This window comes from Aotus nancymaae, unplaced genomic scaffold, assembly GCF_030222135.1.
Source record: "Aotus nancymaae isolate 86718 unplaced genomic scaffold, 86718_ANA_hifiasm-v0.15.2.pri h1tg000003l, whole genome shotgun sequence".
Classification (NCBI taxonomy): Eukaryota; Metazoa; Chordata; class Mammalia; order Primates; family Aotidae; genus Aotus; species Aotus nancymaae.
In genome coordinates, this window is record NW_026988414.1 from 17,008,340 (window position 1) to 17,024,295 (window position 15,956).

The 15,956-nt window shown below is 41.4% G+C and overlaps 1 protein-coding gene across 1 annotated transcript in view; it reads left to right on the forward strand.

The window, feature by feature from the left end:
- Nucleotides 1–521: 521 nt before the first annotated feature.
- The window catches only part of TNFSF8 (TNF superfamily member 8), a 29,780-nt gene continuing 14,345 nt past the window's right edge, over nucleotides 522–15,956 (forward strand). Inside the window, exons 1-2 of the mRNA XM_012461906.2 lie at nucleotides 522–1,029; nucleotides 12,790–12,832. Of these exons, the coding sequence (XP_012317329.2) occupies nucleotides 835–1,029; nucleotides 12,790–12,832 (238 nt within the window). The 5' untranslated portion in view covers nucleotides 522–834. The remainder of the gene's footprint in view (nucleotides 1,030–12,789; nucleotides 12,833–15,956) is intronic.

The window sequence follows — 15,956 nt, forward strand, 5'->3', positions numbered from 1 at the left end:
ACACCACGCACAACACACACAGCCCCCATACCACACCACCTCATTGCCAATTCCTTCCCCTTTTCATGAGTTTTATGGCAGGCCCAGGTTCATCTAATGGTTTAACAGATCCCAAAACATTCTGCAGGAGTGTTTGTTCAAAGGATGGATGTTTCCAGATTCCTGCTCTCTGACAGTATCTCTGAACCCCAGATTTTATACTTCCATGAGCCAGTCCCCCTTTGTGGGAAATCTCCCATTTGTGGGCCCTTTTTTTCCCCAGGGACCCTGCAGCATGTCCTGTTTTCGGCAGGAACCAATATGATCAAAATGATCCCTTTGGAGTTATTCCACTGCAGTCCGAGGGATCCTGCCTCCCTGAAACCCAGCAAGGACTCATTATCTGGGGAGGTCTTCTGAGCCGCAGGCCTCACTGAAAGAAAGTGCAACTTCTTGAACAGGAAGGCGTTTTGTGGCTGGGTCTAAACGAAACAGAAGTTGCTTTGTGTGTGCGCACGCATGCAAACACACACACACACACACACACACACACAGTGTAGGGGAACCGTCATTTTCCTACGCACCCTCTGACATCAGCCACCTTCTCTGTAGCTAGTTTCTCTGCACTCAACTTAATCCCTGGCAATGAAAAATGAACCTCTCCCCCACCCTTGCTGCCGCCTCTCGCCTCACGCCCCCAGAGAAGAGTTTCTCCGCCGGGCAGCAGGTGAAGGTTTTTTTCCAAGTCACATGATTCAGGATGCAGGGGGAGAATCCTTCTTGGAACAGAGATGAGCCCAGAACTGAATCAGATGAGGAGAGATAAGGTGTGATGTGGTGAAGACTATAAAAAGAATGGACCCAGGGCTGCAGCAAGCACTCAACGGAATGGCCCCTCCTGGAGACACAGCCATGCATGTGCCGGCAGGCTCCGTGGCCAGCCACCTGGGGACCACGAGCCGCAGCTATTTCTATTTCACCACAGCCACGCTGGCTCTGTGCCTTGTCTTCACGGTGGCCACCATTATGGTGTTGGTAGTTCGGAGGACGGTAAGTGGACTCCTCTTCCTCCCTTTCCCTTTCTTGTTGTTTTCCCTAGAGAAAGAGCCCTGGGAACAAATGATATTCATTTGTTGGGTAAGAGCAAAAAATAAAATTAAATAAATAAATAAACTATATCTAGAGTATATAGTATATACTGTATAACATAATATACATTATATATTATATACTATACTATATATACATATATTTGAGAAAGGGAGAAAAGAAAGAGGAACTTAACTCTCTGAAATAATTTGGCTTGTTGAGAGAAATATTGTTAGACCATCATCATCTCAAAACTTTGCAGACCTGTTTGAGCAAAACAGTGGAGCAGAGCTATTGGCCTTGTGAAGTTAAGATTTAAATCTTAATGAGCCAAAGACCCATATCAAAGAAAGAAACAATAAAGAAACCTGGTAAGACTTTGCGCAAGTTGTCATCGTGTCTTCAAGGACTTCAGACTGGAGTCTGAGGTTCTATATCCTAAGTCCGAGTGTCCTGCAGGTTTCTGAGGCCTCACCCGTTGCCAAGAGTTTTTGTTTTTGCTTTTGTTTTATAGAAAGAGGTAAGTTTCAGAGGCCAAGGTCTAGAAGGAAAGGAGGCAAAAGAGAAGTCCACGGCTCCTTAGAACCTTGGACATTTTGGTGTTAAAGCCAGCAAGACTAATCGAAAGCTTCCTCTGAAGCCACCACTTTGAAGAAGTTAGGGCGTCACAAGAAACAGCACATAGAGGCAGAAAGTAGAAAGGTTTTTAGCACCTGTTCTCTCTGCGGTTCCTCACGATACTAAGCAATTGTTGGGTACACACTGTACAGGGTCAGACTGTGTTGGGAAACGTACTTCGTTTGAAGTAAATGGTAAGAGTTGTTTCTGAAAACAGAAAAGGAGAAGAAAGAGGAAGCTTCTTCATATTTTAGGAAATTGGTGTTTACAGAGATTCCACCAGTATGGATTGTATAAAAAATACTGTAGTCATAGCCTATATTGCTCATGATTTGTGTGTGTGTGTGTGTGTATGTGTGTGTGTGTGTGAAGTTGTTAATTTCAGTGATCAACACTTGTGACTTTGGTTGAGACAGTTTTCATCCTCCCTGAGCCTCAGTTTTCCCATCTGTAAATCTGTAATTTGGGTAATTTAAGAACTGCACCCACCCACATGACCTGCCAAAGTGAGAATATTTCTGTTTCTTACTTCATAGCTCCTACTTTTCATCATACTATAATCCTGCAGAATCTGTTCTGGTTTTTCTTCAGTTTTCTTAGGCCAAATACTCTATAGCTTATAAATTGCTGGAAGGAACTAGGCTTTAAAAGGCTTTGATACCTGTTTCTGAAGTGTCATGAAGCTTTGAAATTACATAAAGCTTTGAAGCTCATATCTCCACAAAAGTGAAAAGAACGAGTTGCAAATATTTGATTTAGATAGTGGAATTCTTAAAACCCATAATTTAATGGGCTTATCTACATCTATTAAGTCTAAGACTCTTGAAAACACTTTAGGGCATCTTCTGTAAGGGCTCTGAAATTTCTGTAATTCTAATTTAGAGTAAGCCAAGGGTGTGTCATTTTGTAGCAATGGCCAAAGAAAAGAAATGGAAGTGTCCTTTAAGAAGTCCTTCAGTGAAAGGAAGCAACTAGAACTGCTGAGAGAGAGAGATGGTGGAGGAGTGGGTGGCAATGGTGATATATAAAGCTAGAGAGAGCTAATTCAAATCCAACTTGTAGCTGAATTGATTTCTTCTATAAAAGAACTGGAGCAGATCTTTCTGCTTCATTTTGTAAATGTGGAAAATGAGGAGCAGAGAGGGAACAGGGCTTGCACGACGTCACCCTGAGAAAGCGGTAGAGCCAATACTGCTTGACTGATGCCAGCAGCATCCCCTTTGCCAACACAGCCATCCACAGTAGCACTAAGAAACACTGCACCACTCTTCCCTTGAGAGTTTTATCATCTTGTGCATCCATGTCCTTGACTTACCCCTCATGTTTGGATATGAAAATATTCACTGCACAATCTGATTATATGATTTGGTGTGCTGTGATTTCTTAGCCCAGGAAACACTAGTTGCTTCCTTAAAACTAAGGCCTGTCATATTAATAGTAGCTGTGGTATATTAAGTGTCAAATGCCTTGCGCATATCATTTCCAATAAATTGCTCCGACATTAATGATTGTAAGACCTAACAAGAAAAAAAAAAGTGTTATTCCCATTAACTTGAGTTATAGGGAAGAGTTTCCTATAGGAAGTGGGAATGTAGATTGACGTGAAAACAGGAAGAACTTAGACAAGTGAAGAGATTGTAAAAGAAACTCTAGGAAAGAAATCAACGGGAGAAAGCCCAGGAGCCAAGACTCACATCCCCATTATTAAAAATGGAATGAGTTGATGGCCAATTAGCACTCTGTATACGATGGGAACAGAGGTAGGGAACCCTAAAAATGGTTTTACTGACAGAAGAAGTCTCGCAATTCTTATCCCAAGGCACATGTATAGACAACATTTAAAAGAGCTCAGTCATAATGTATATTAAGTGATGGAAGGGATACCATGAGACCCCAAGTTAAGGAGAAAGTGTATTTTTCCAGACAGGTTTAAGAAAAACTTTGCTAGGGATAGAGTTTCAGGTTGGCTTGAGAAATGTGAACAATTTCAAACAGGCAGGGAAGGGAAAGCATAGGAGAGGCACTCCTAGCCAATGGAAGAGCATCAGCAAAGAGACAGAGAAGAGAAGATACAGAGAGTGTAAGGAAATCATCAAAGCTTGCCTTGAGATTTGACTTGAAGATCAGATAACTCCAAGCTCAAACTCCTTGGGAGAGACAAAGGAGGAACTTAGGTTTCTATCTCAAATATTTATTAAATATCTACTGTGTACAGGACATTGTTCTATAGCCTTGAACAAAACCAACAAAATCCCTGTCTTTGTGTTGCTATGAAACTTACTTTCCAGTGATATTTTTAAAGTCTCAGTGGTGGTTGTATTTTGTTTTATTTACATTTAAGCCAGTATATATATTAAAAAATATTATTTCATATTATAAAATAATTGCTTTATATTATAAAATAAATACTATTTTATTTTATAAAATAAACATTTCTATTTTATATTATAAAGTGTTTATAATACAAAGTTTATAAATATTATAAAGTGTTTTTAAGAGTTTTTTTTTTTTTTTTTTTTTTTTTTTTTTGAGACGGAGTTTCGCTCTCGTTACCCAGGCTGGAGTGCAATGGCGCGATCTCGGCTCACCGCAACCTCCGCCTCCCGGGTTCAGGCAATTCTCCTGCCTCAGCCTCCTGCAAGAGTTTTATGCTTAGTAATGTAGATAAGCCCATTAAATTTTTATAATATAATACTTATATCATTTAATATTTTATAATATTATACATTGATATATTTTATATATGTTATAAAATATACTTACATGGTTTAAGAAAAGTAAATAGCAAATAAGAGGAAAAAAAGTAAAAATCTGTCACACCCTCCCACCAACCACTAATCCCTCTTCACCAAGATAACCACCATTAACAGATTCTTATGTGTCCTTCCAAATATCTGTGCATCTACAAATACACAGTGCACACGTCATTATAATAAACCCGTAATTTTGTATCTTGCTTTATTCACTTGACACTGTATATCTTAGAGATCCTTCCATCCTCAGTACATAGAAGTCCACTTCATTTTTTTGAAGTCGCATAGTATGAAGTGTAAATGCTTCATAATTTATCTGTGCCTGGTAAGAGACATTAATTTTTTCTCTAGAATTTTTGCCCTCTGTGCACATCTGCAAGAATATCTAGGGGATAAATTTTTAGTGATAGAAATGGAATGTGCATTTTCATTTCAATAAACATCAATCTGTCTCCAAAGAGATTGTACTAGTGTACCCTTGAGGAAGTAAAAGTCCTACCAACAAAGAGACACCTCTTTACATCAATATGGAAAGAAAAAATTAATTTATTGTTGAGTAAGCGAAAGAGTGCATGCATACAGGCAGCCTGCAACAGACTACAAAGTCAGGATGAAATTTCACACAATTCATCCAGCAAAGCAAAAGAACAAAAAGTAAAACTTCTCTTATCTCCTCAAGAGACAGAGGAATACATAATAAGATGGACTCCTAGGTTAACACCAGAGGTAGATGTTTACATTTCAAAAAGGCTCTTTGAGACATCCCTGTTTTGTTAACCAGGAGACTGGACTTCTCTAGCCCCAGGGGAAAATGTAAATAGTTACATTCTAAAAGGTTAGAGTAAAGACTTAGGGATTGGTAGGTTTTCAAGTAGATCATTTCTAGAAAGAAAGAGAAAGCAGCTGCTTCTTTTCCCTTTATAAGCAAAGAAAACCCTTTTTTAAAAAAAATTATCCTCTTTTTAAATTATCTCCACACCAGCAGTGGAGCTGACACCTGTTTAAGGGTAGTGATTGGTGGTGGTGGTGGTGGTTTCATATTTGGAGTTTATTTTTAAGCTCAGACACAAAAGGAAAGTGTAAGGTAAACATACCTGAAACAGCAATAACTTAAGCATACCCTTAGAATAACCATGAATGGCAGACACGTCTGAATGTGTGTCCCGAGCTAGAGCATCCAGGAGTGGTCAACCTGGAGACACATTCCTTGTCTATGAGGAACATCTGAGCCCCCAGTCCATCCAGTGGAACATACGCCATCCAGGGGATTGAGGCCTGAGTTTTGGGTTACATGAAGGCTGCCAGGTGGACGTTGTGAGGGGAGGCTGTTAAGTGAACATACTATAGAAACTGGATGCTGTTTGCAAGTGGTTGTGGTTTTCCTGCCCAGCCCACCCCCACTGGACTGTGTGTAAGGTGACTATGTTGTCCAGTCTGCTGTCATGAGATTATTTCTGTATGTAAGGCAGTTCTCTGTTCAGCTCGCTGCCGCTGGACTCTCTCCCCTGTATGTAAGTCCCTAATAAAACCCCATGTCTTGTTTGCTGACTCTACGCCTCTTCTTTAGCCTCTTGAACGTGGTTCCTTCCCTGTTGAGGCTAATAGGAGTTCAGCACAAGAAGAAGTTATCTGGAATGCTCCATGACACTTCCCTCTACCCCACGTGCTCCCTCCACCTGGCGTTCATTCCAGTTTGCAATCCAGAAAAACCCACTGAAAATCTGCCCAGGTGTGAGCCCTGTGTGAGCTTATGCGGGGAGGGCCCAAGTGGACTGGGCAAGACCCTGTCTTCTGGGAACTCTGTTAAATTGAGCAGATGAAGCCCAAACATCAGGTTCTTGGGTTCTGGGCAGAATGGCACCGAATGTCTCAGAGCAAAGGAGAAGTCATTCCTTCTTGGGATGAAGGAGGGGTTTGCAGAAAAGCTAGGAAAAAAAGGCCTCCAAGAATTAGAACAGTCATGTCTTATTCCCAAGGTCTTATTTTGAAAATGTTCAAACCTACAGAAAAGTGGGATGGCAAATGCTCATATAACCTTGCACCTAGATTGGTGTGCCAATATCTTGCTGTATTTTTGCTCTCTCTATATAAGTATATGACGGTAAGCTGTAGATAGCATGACCTTTCACCCACATGTACTTCAGTGCCTATCCCTTAACTAACTGCAATGCCATTATCACAGCCAAGAGAGTTAATATTAATTCAATACTATATGGTCCATATTTTAATTTCTTCACTTGTTCAAAAATGTCTCATATGGCTGTGGTGTTGTAGTTTGTTTGAACCAATCCAGGGTGGGTCACATACTGTGTTATGGTAATACCTGTTTTAATCTAGAACTTTGCTATTTAAAGTGTGGTCCTGGGAGTTTTATTAGAAATTCAGAATCTCAGGGCTCACCCCAGATCTCCTGAATCAGAATGTGCATTTAAATAAGCTCCCCAGGTGATCTGTGTCTACACTAAAGTTTGAGACGCTCTGAACTAAAATCTGGCCTACGCTTTGGTGTTTGTTTTAAATGACATTGCATTTTTTAAGGGTCAAGGCCAATTCTGTTGTAGAAGTCCATTCATGGCCTGGATTTGTATTAGTACTGACTCATGGTTATACTCAGATGAAACATTTTTGGTAAGAACAGTATATAGGTAATGCTATACACTTCTTATTGTAGCACAGCTAGAGGCATATGTCACCTTGTCCCATTTTTGATGACTATATGTTTAGTTACTCGATTAAGGCAGTGACCACCAACTCTTGCCTTTATAAAACATTTTTTCTTTCTCATTAATAAGTAACCTGGCCAGAAGCAGTGGCTCATGCCTGTAATCCCAAAACTTTGGGAGGCCGAGGCAGGTGGATCACTTGAGGCCAGGAGTTCGAGACTAGCCATAGTGAAACACTGTCTCTACAAAAAATACCTAAATTAGCCAGATGTGGTGGCCCACACCTGTAGTCCCAGTTACTGGGGAGGCTGAGGCAGGAGAACCACTTGAACCTGGGAGGCCAAAGTTATAGTGAACAGAGATGGCACCACTGCACTCCAGCCTGGATGACAGAGTGAGACTCCATCTCAAAAAAAAAAAAAAAGTAATCTATGAGATAATACTCTGAAGACATAAATATGCTTCACTTGGTGGTTTTGCCATTTCTTGATGATCCTTGTCTGAATCAGCTAATGCACTGAGGGTTGAAAAAGAGTGAATGTCTAAGTTTCTTACTCCTTCCAAATTTATTAGCTGTCATTCTTCTGTAGAGAAGAGCTCCTCAATGGAAAGATGCTAGCAGGAGGAGGAGAAAGAGCAGGATATTCCAGGTGAGGCAAAAAAAAAAGCAGCAGCACAACCCATAGGAAGGCAAGCCCAGGTGTGAGGAGAGGAGTGGCAGGGCCAGAGGTCAGTCCAGACTGTACAGAGAGAAGAAATGGAACTAGGTGACAAAAAGATTTGATAGAAGAGACTGAGAAGACAAGATGCCACTGCCATCCTCAAACTAGGAAGATTTCCTAAGCCCATATCTGAGCCCAAATCTACACTCAGCCTCCTACAGCCATCACTCAAGACCTCAGGTGTTCTGATTGCCTACTAAGTAGTGTATTTAAGACCTTGCTACTCAAGGGGTGGTCCATGTCCATGGCAACATTGGCATCACCTGGAAGCTTATCAAAAATGCAAAACCTAAGGGACCCTCCCTACTGAATCAGAATCTGCTTTTACCAAAATCCCCACGTGTTGATAAGTCTTTTAAAGTGGGAGGAGCACTGCTTTAAGCCACTGTGGTCCAATTCTCACTTTGGCAGACCATGTGCTCCCAGTAAAAATAGTCTTCCCCTGAGGGTTTTCTGATTTCCGTTCACTTTTCCATGAAATTTCAGGAGATTTTGCTGCTCAGCTTTATTCTGCCCTCATCTAGAAAGGCAATGCAGGAGGACATTGAAGTGTGTTGCCTTCAAAGTCAAACTCACCTGAGTTTGAATCCCTTCCATGCTATTCGCCACCTGTGGGACCTTCTGTAATCATTATCACATTATGAAATCACTTCTCTAAGTCTTGATGAATCCCTAATTCTTGGGGGAAAGTTAAAGGCCGAATGAAATAATGCATTAGCTGGAAATTGAAATAATCAGTTAGCTTGAGAATAAGAGGTATTCTTGGCAAAAGTGTCTGTGGACTATGAGCCAGAGCCCACCTTACAAGACTATGTGAGGGAAGCAAGGGAAGGAATGTGGAATTCCCTCTGGCATATTCCAAACAGAGTTGCCTTTGATCATTTTCGGTCCAACAGGGCATTTTGTGTCCAAAGCAAATTTAGGAGCTGACTGTATCTGCTGATCATTGCTCTGTGAAAAGAAACAAATCTTTCAAAGTTTGGGGGCAAATTAAACACATCAGTAACATCAAGGCAGTGCTCAAAATAGCTACACTTTTCAAGTACTTGCTAACGCTTTATAATATTTTATTATGTCCACAATAACCCAGTGGGAAGACAGATTATTAGTCATCTAATCACTGATCAAAGGAGAGGAAAACAATTCTAGGCAGGGAAAATGATGAGATGGGAGTCATTTTATACCTGCGGGGGGACAAACAGGTTAAACATGACCATTCCCCCCTCCATACATGAAAAGAACTTATTATTGTTGGGAATACGCATCAGACATCTACAGAGGCCAGAAAAAAGAGAAAGTACATTTAAGGAAGTGTAACTGGTTGATAACCATGGAGACAAAGTTTCCTGAGCTGCTCAGTGGAGCTAAGAATGAAAACCTGGGAGGGTCCATTTGTTTGTGTCTGCGTTCAGCCTAGGCACTACCTTACTCAAAGCCAAATCATCGAGCAGGATAGTTCCCATATCCCAAGCTAGGACCCAGATCCCCAGACAAGATTAGGGAGAGAATTCTAGGACTGGGGGACATCTTGCCAAAGAGTAGTTGGTGAACAACACTTAGTATAATACCTGTTTATGAACGGTCTTAGTTGAATTTGAACAGTCATCATCTCTTTAGACCCTGCTGCTCCACCTCCAAATGCAAGGACTGCTTATGGGAGAGGGGAGGAGGGAGGAAAAGCTCTTCTATCCTTGGTTTCTGGAAACAGCATCTCTCCTGGGGCAGTAGAAAGTACACCAGAGAATTTCAGTCCAAGATCTGCCTCTGACTCATGAGTACCTTGGTTTCCTCCTCCATAAAATTAGCTTGATGGACTGAAAGATGTTTCAATTCCCCTCTGGCTTTGATTGTCTAATCTTGACTACCATGGGTAGCCAGAAGAAGCTATAAAGACCTCATCCCAAGAGCTCTTCAAAATAGGAATAGTCACGCTTCTGTCATAGATTCCCGGGGCCCTGGGTGAAGGTTTAAGCGACAGGCTTCTTTCCTGTTTGAGATGCTTTGCTTTTGACATCCCCTGTCTGAAATTAGGAAACCAGAAAGTATTCAAGTGACAGAGAGAAGAGAGGCCTTCCTTGACCCCCATCTAAATTAGGTCCTCCTCTCTGATATGACTTCTTACAGCTGTGCTATTCAACGTGTGTTCTGTGAGCCAGGAATATCAGCATTACCCAAAAGCTTGCCAGAAATAGAGAATGTCGGCCCAGCACAGTGGCTCACGCCTGTAATCCCAGCACTTTAGGATGCCGAGGAGGGCAGATCACCTGAGGTCAGGAGTTCAACACCACCCTGGCTAACATGGTGGAACCCCCGTCTCTACTAAAAATACAAAAATTAGTCAAGTGTGGTGGTGGGAACCTGTAGTCCCAGCTACTTGATAGGCTGAGGCAGGAGAATTGCTTGAACCCAGGAGGCGGAGACTATAGTGAGCTGAGATCCTACCACTGCACTCCAGCCTGGGCGACAGAGTGAGGCTCCATCTTAAAGAGAGTCAGAGAGACAGGGAGGGAGGAAGGGAGGAAGGGAAAAAGGGAGGAAGGGAGGAAGGTAGGCAGGCAAACTCTCCCCAAATCTGCAGAATCAGAATTTGCATTTTGACGAGATCCCCAGGTGATTCCTGTGCGCATGGAAGTTCAAGCAGTGCTACCTTAAAGCACCCTGATTCTTTTACTCCATAGCTCTTCCCACAACTTGCAACTGCAATTCTAATTACACATTTATTTATATTTTTTAATGGCTGCCTTAATGACAGAATCATAAAATCCATAGGATATCTTTTAATGGCTAACATAGTTCCTACCACAAACCAGATGCTCATCCAGGGTGTGCCGAATGAATGATTCTCTAGGACTTCCTGCTAGCAGCCTCTACAATAATGGCCCTACCAGGTTTGCTATTCCAGCTTCTCTTACTGTTCCAGTATATGTCCCTGGGAAGCTGATGAATTTGATGACTGTAGCAAGACATTTCTATGCAGATATTTTTCTTAGTGCATTTGCACATCATGCTCATCAGTGGTCACTCTTGGCAGTAAGTTGTTTATTAAATTTTAAAATGCTGTTTTTTCTCACAAGGGCAACATAAAGGGGAATTTTGTGATGTCAGGTTTTCCTGCAAACTGCATGCATAAATGAAAGACCACAAAAACTTCAGCTTTGTTATTCAGGTTAAAAGCTTTCAACTTAGGCAACAAAATCATAGACTATTACAGCAAAGAGGGAAGGGCCTTCCAGGACAAGTTTGCCTCCCTTCCCTTGAGAAGCTGGGGCCCAAATGTTTAAACTGACTTCTCCCATCTCCAGATTGGTGCTATGCCAAGGCTTTGCCTTCAGAAGACCGCCTTGACTCACTACCATCCTCTTGCACTAGAGAAGAGATCCATTCATAAAAAAACAAGCTGTCAGTGGAAGGCAAAGGACCGAGCTCCTAGGGAAATGTTACAATAATAGGGGAACTCCAGATGGTCTTAGTGTTCACACAGAACACTAAGAAAATAAGCTGTGAGGAGCTGCTAATTTCTTGCTTTGGTAGAAGTTAGGAAGTTGGGTTTTTCCCATACACATGCTCACACCTCTCTAGATCTTTATTAATATTTCAATTTAATGGATTATAGGAGATTCCAACCTTGGCAGGTCAGAAGATGAATAAGACACTGCATTGCTTATTGGTGGGACATTGTACAAGTGTCTTCATGGCTGGGGAGAAAGGGGAGGGAGAATTAGGGTGTGAAAGTTAGTATCTGAATAATTTATTAGGGGAAAACAACTGTGCATCTCTGATTCTGTTAACTCCTTGTTCAGAGCCCTTGAACTAGAACCTCCCGTTAATCCTCTTCAGTCCTCAGCCCAGGATTCCCTTCTTCAAAAAACAATCTGTTTCTATCTAACCTCTTACTTATTTGTGTAAATATTTATGTATATATTTGTTTGTTATAGAATAAATAATATATAATATAATGTAAATGTTTAAATATATAATATGCATTTGTATGTATTTATACTACATATGTATACATGTCTGTATATTTAAATATAAACATGTAATAAATCCATAAGGGTGAGGACCCAATTTAATTATGTATGGTATTCTCACAATGCTTGGCATATAAACACACAATTCAGAATTTCCAACCACAGGAGAGATAGAGATGTACCTTCCCAGGTATGCTTACAACATACTTTCACAGATGAATCAAACATGGAAAAAAAACCACATATACTTCTATAATACACTTGATTATTCTCATGTTGACCAAAGGGGGAAAAATCACACATGTGGAGGGGGGGAAAAAGCATAAGATTGAGAGTTGAGTCCCAGCTCTAGCCAGGTATGATAGCTCACCCTGTAATCCCAGCACTTTGGGAGGCTGAGGCAGGAGAATCAGTTGGTCCCAGGAATTCGAGACCAACCTGGGCAACATGGTGAGACCCTGTCTCTACAAAAAAAAAAAAAAAAAAAAAAATTTAATTAGTTGAATGTAGTGGTGTACACCTGTACTCCCAGCCACTTGGGAAGCTGAGGTGAGAGGATCACTTGAGCCCAGGAGGTTGAAGCTGCAGCGAACCATGATAATACCACCACACTCCAGCATGGGTGACAGAGTAAGACTTTGCCTCAAAAAAAGAAAGAAAAAAAAAAAGAGTCCCAGCTCTGGACTCTGATCTTCTATAACTATGTGGCCCTGGGCAAGTCATTTTATCTTACTCTATCCCATGTCTCTTCTCTGTGAAATGAGAACAGCAATCCTTATCTTGCATTTCTAATAGTCACATTGTCAAACAAATGGATAGAAAGCCCATTGGAAACTACCTCAGTGAATTAATTTTTAAAATTTAAGAAGTAGGTGGAGGGTTAATTCTAAATTGCACAGTACTTTAAGGACAACAAAATGAAAAAGAAATTTAAAAAAAGTTGTTTCAACTGAATGTCACACCTCATGCTTCTTTTTTCTTCCTTCTCTTCCAGGACTCCATTCCCAACCCACCTGACAACATCCCCCTCAAAGGAGGTAAGATCTTGGAATTAGGTGTAAATGTGTAGTAAGTCATCTAGATGAATGCCATAAAGTGTGAAAGCTGATTATTAACCAGAAACAACACTATGACATGGCCCAGCAGTAAAGTGGGTGGGGGTGGAGGCAAGGGCTGCTTAGGACTGAGCTGATGCATCTGAATTCATCTTAGTAGGCCCTGAACTCGTCCCCACAAGTCTCCCACCAGCCCTTGACACTCCCACTAATGAAAATTCCACCTCTGGCATAGGCAGGAATGCAAGGCAGTGTTAAAAGCTTGAAACCTGAAATCAGATAAATGTGGGAAAGACTCTTGGCTTGACTTCCCATCTGGGAGCCTTAACTCCTCATCTATTAAATGGGAATAATAATACTCACCTCATCAAGGTATTGGAGAAGTCATTCAGATCTCATGTATAAATTGCTTGGTATGGTAACCAGCACATAGTAATCATTAAATAACTAGTAATAGCTAAAATGTATAACGAAGTCAAGGACTTGTGAAAACAGACTTCCTCCTCACTCCCCATATTTCCAATCATTGAAGTCACTAATTAACACATCGTCTCTATTAGCCTCGGAGGGATGATATGCCAAGTTCGGTTAACATCGATGATGAGAAATTTTCAGATGATCTGATTAATGTTTTTATTGCTCAGAGGAAGAAAAGGAAGACCCAGAGAGGGAAAGGGAAGCATCTTGTCCAAGGTCATACAAAGCCAAGCCTAGAACCCAGATGTCCTCGTCTCTAATACAGTGTCTTTTCCACCCAAGAACACCAGCCCCGATCTCAGTCCTGTAACCTTCAGAACCTAGATAGCAAACACAACTGGAAAACCAGACAGCTCAGAGCAAAAAGTAAAGAAGTGAGTTAACATAGGCACCAGCATAGGGACACAAGAGTGTCCTTGAGACCAGAGGACACAGATGACTGGACACAGCTCCTCATACTCACAACATCACACTTGGAGTGTCCTTCAAGTTTCTCTTGGTCATGACTTTCATGTGGTTTATCACTCAGAGACTTCAAAAGTAGGGGCAAAAGCCCCCAAAAGACAAGGATTCTGGATCTTTCAAGGCAGACTAATTAATCACAACCTTGTCAACAGTATCTCATTTTGGCTGGAATTACTTAGCATGTGTCCTCAATTCCTATCATGTCTATGCAGACAGTCACATTAATATTAAAAGGAGCATGGTAGAATACAGAGGTAGGCAGACTTTTTCTACAAAGGGCCAGACAGCAAACGTTTAGGCTTTGGGGGCCACAATGTCTCTGTTGCAATTAATCAGCTCTGCTATTGTAGTGCTGAGCCAGTCTGACTACATGCAAATGAGTAGCCAGGGCTGCATTCCCATAAAACATTATTTCTCAAATGAGATGCTGGGCTGGATTTGGCTAATGAATTGGAGGAGTCACTACAGGCTTTGGAGTCGGATGTTGGAGTTAAACTCGTAATGCACATTCACACGGAGCTTTGTAAAAACCGAAAGGCTCTGAGTGAATATAACTTGCCCCTCCCCACTCCCACTGTTCCACCACCACCTCCATCCAGACTTTCCAAGGAAGAGAAGATGGAAACTTTCTCATGTTTTGACAGGGAGAAGGGATTTTTATCATGAACATGGTCTCAATGACAAGGATGGTTTTGATTAGGTAATGGGACCTCAGCCATTCTGGATCTCAGTCTCCTCACCTAAAGAGCACTTCAATCCAAAGTTGCCAAGTACAGGGACTCTAACTAGTATTCTGGTCCCATAATAAAGTTGACAAAGTTGTCATCAGTCCAAAGTGAAGTGCAAAAAAGAACACAGTAGCCCTCTTTTCACAGGGCCAATTATATCTAATGTAAGAGGCACTCTTCCTCTGGGACGGTCCTTCATTTTTGTGTGTAAAAATGTCCTTTCTTTTACAAAATGAAGTTGATATGCACAAGAGTTAGACTGGCTTGATTTTTGCCAGAGTTATTTTGTTTTGTTTTAATGATTGCAGTAGGCAAAATAAAAAGCTGTCTGCTCCTTGTTGGTCTCTGAATTTTCCTTTTGGGGAGAAATTTCCCAGGTCTGTAAATTATAGAATTTTAAGAACCATGGACTAGATCGCTTATCAGATTTCTTTTTATCTGGACCATGCATGGGAATACCAGAACACAAAGTAATCAAAACCAACCTCGGTTTACAATTCAATGTTTTCACAACCAGATTTTTTTAATAGTAATAATATTAGGTTGGTGCAAAAGTCATTGCAGCTTTTGCCATTATGTTCAATGGCAAAAACCGCAATTACTTTTGCACCAATTCAATAATCCCACTGGGACCGTGAAACTTTTGTTGAAGACCTCCCACACTTCCTTTGGATTCATCCTCACCTCAACTCTGTGAGTAAGCCACAGCAACATGAGGAACAGTCTTCCCATTTTGCAGATGAGAAGCTTGAGGCCCAAAGAAGCCTGGTGACTTGCCCAAGGTCATACAAGGAGTTAATGGCTAAGTGAGAATCCAGGGCTCCTCCCTCTTTCCCCCTCCCATGATGAACTTCCACCATGAGATGCCAGTGACCTGCTGGAGGTGGTCCCTGACTTTCTCTTGCTTTTAGTGCAAGTCTTCACTCCCCTTAACTTAGCAAACTGCAGACACTGTAGTAGGGCAAGGAAGAAAAAATATCCCTGGGTCCCAGAACTGACCTCCACACGAATAAGCCTTTTCTCCTCTCTAAGCTTCATCTGGAATATAACAGCAATGTACTAAATGCCCTGGAGGAGTTTCTCCAGTTTTGACACTTTATGAGACTATAATCTCTTGCCCAATATGTAAAGATAGAAGAAAAAAAGCCTAACAAATATCTTGAGGAAATCTGAAGCCACAGCTTCCCTTCCCCAACAGACACAGAGGTAGCAAATTGTCCCTTCTGAAAAAAGCCATTACAAGACATTCCAGGCAGAGGGGAACCATCTTCCAGCTACTCTTGGGAGGAAGCTTCAGAGGCAGCATGTGGTTTGTCACTAGAAAAGGAAAGAGCAGAAGCCAGACACTTTCTAGGGAGCCCTTTGTCACTGGCTGTTGAAAATCTTCCACCATCAGCAGAAAATCAGCAGTGGCTCAGAGCCTGAGATATAGAGCT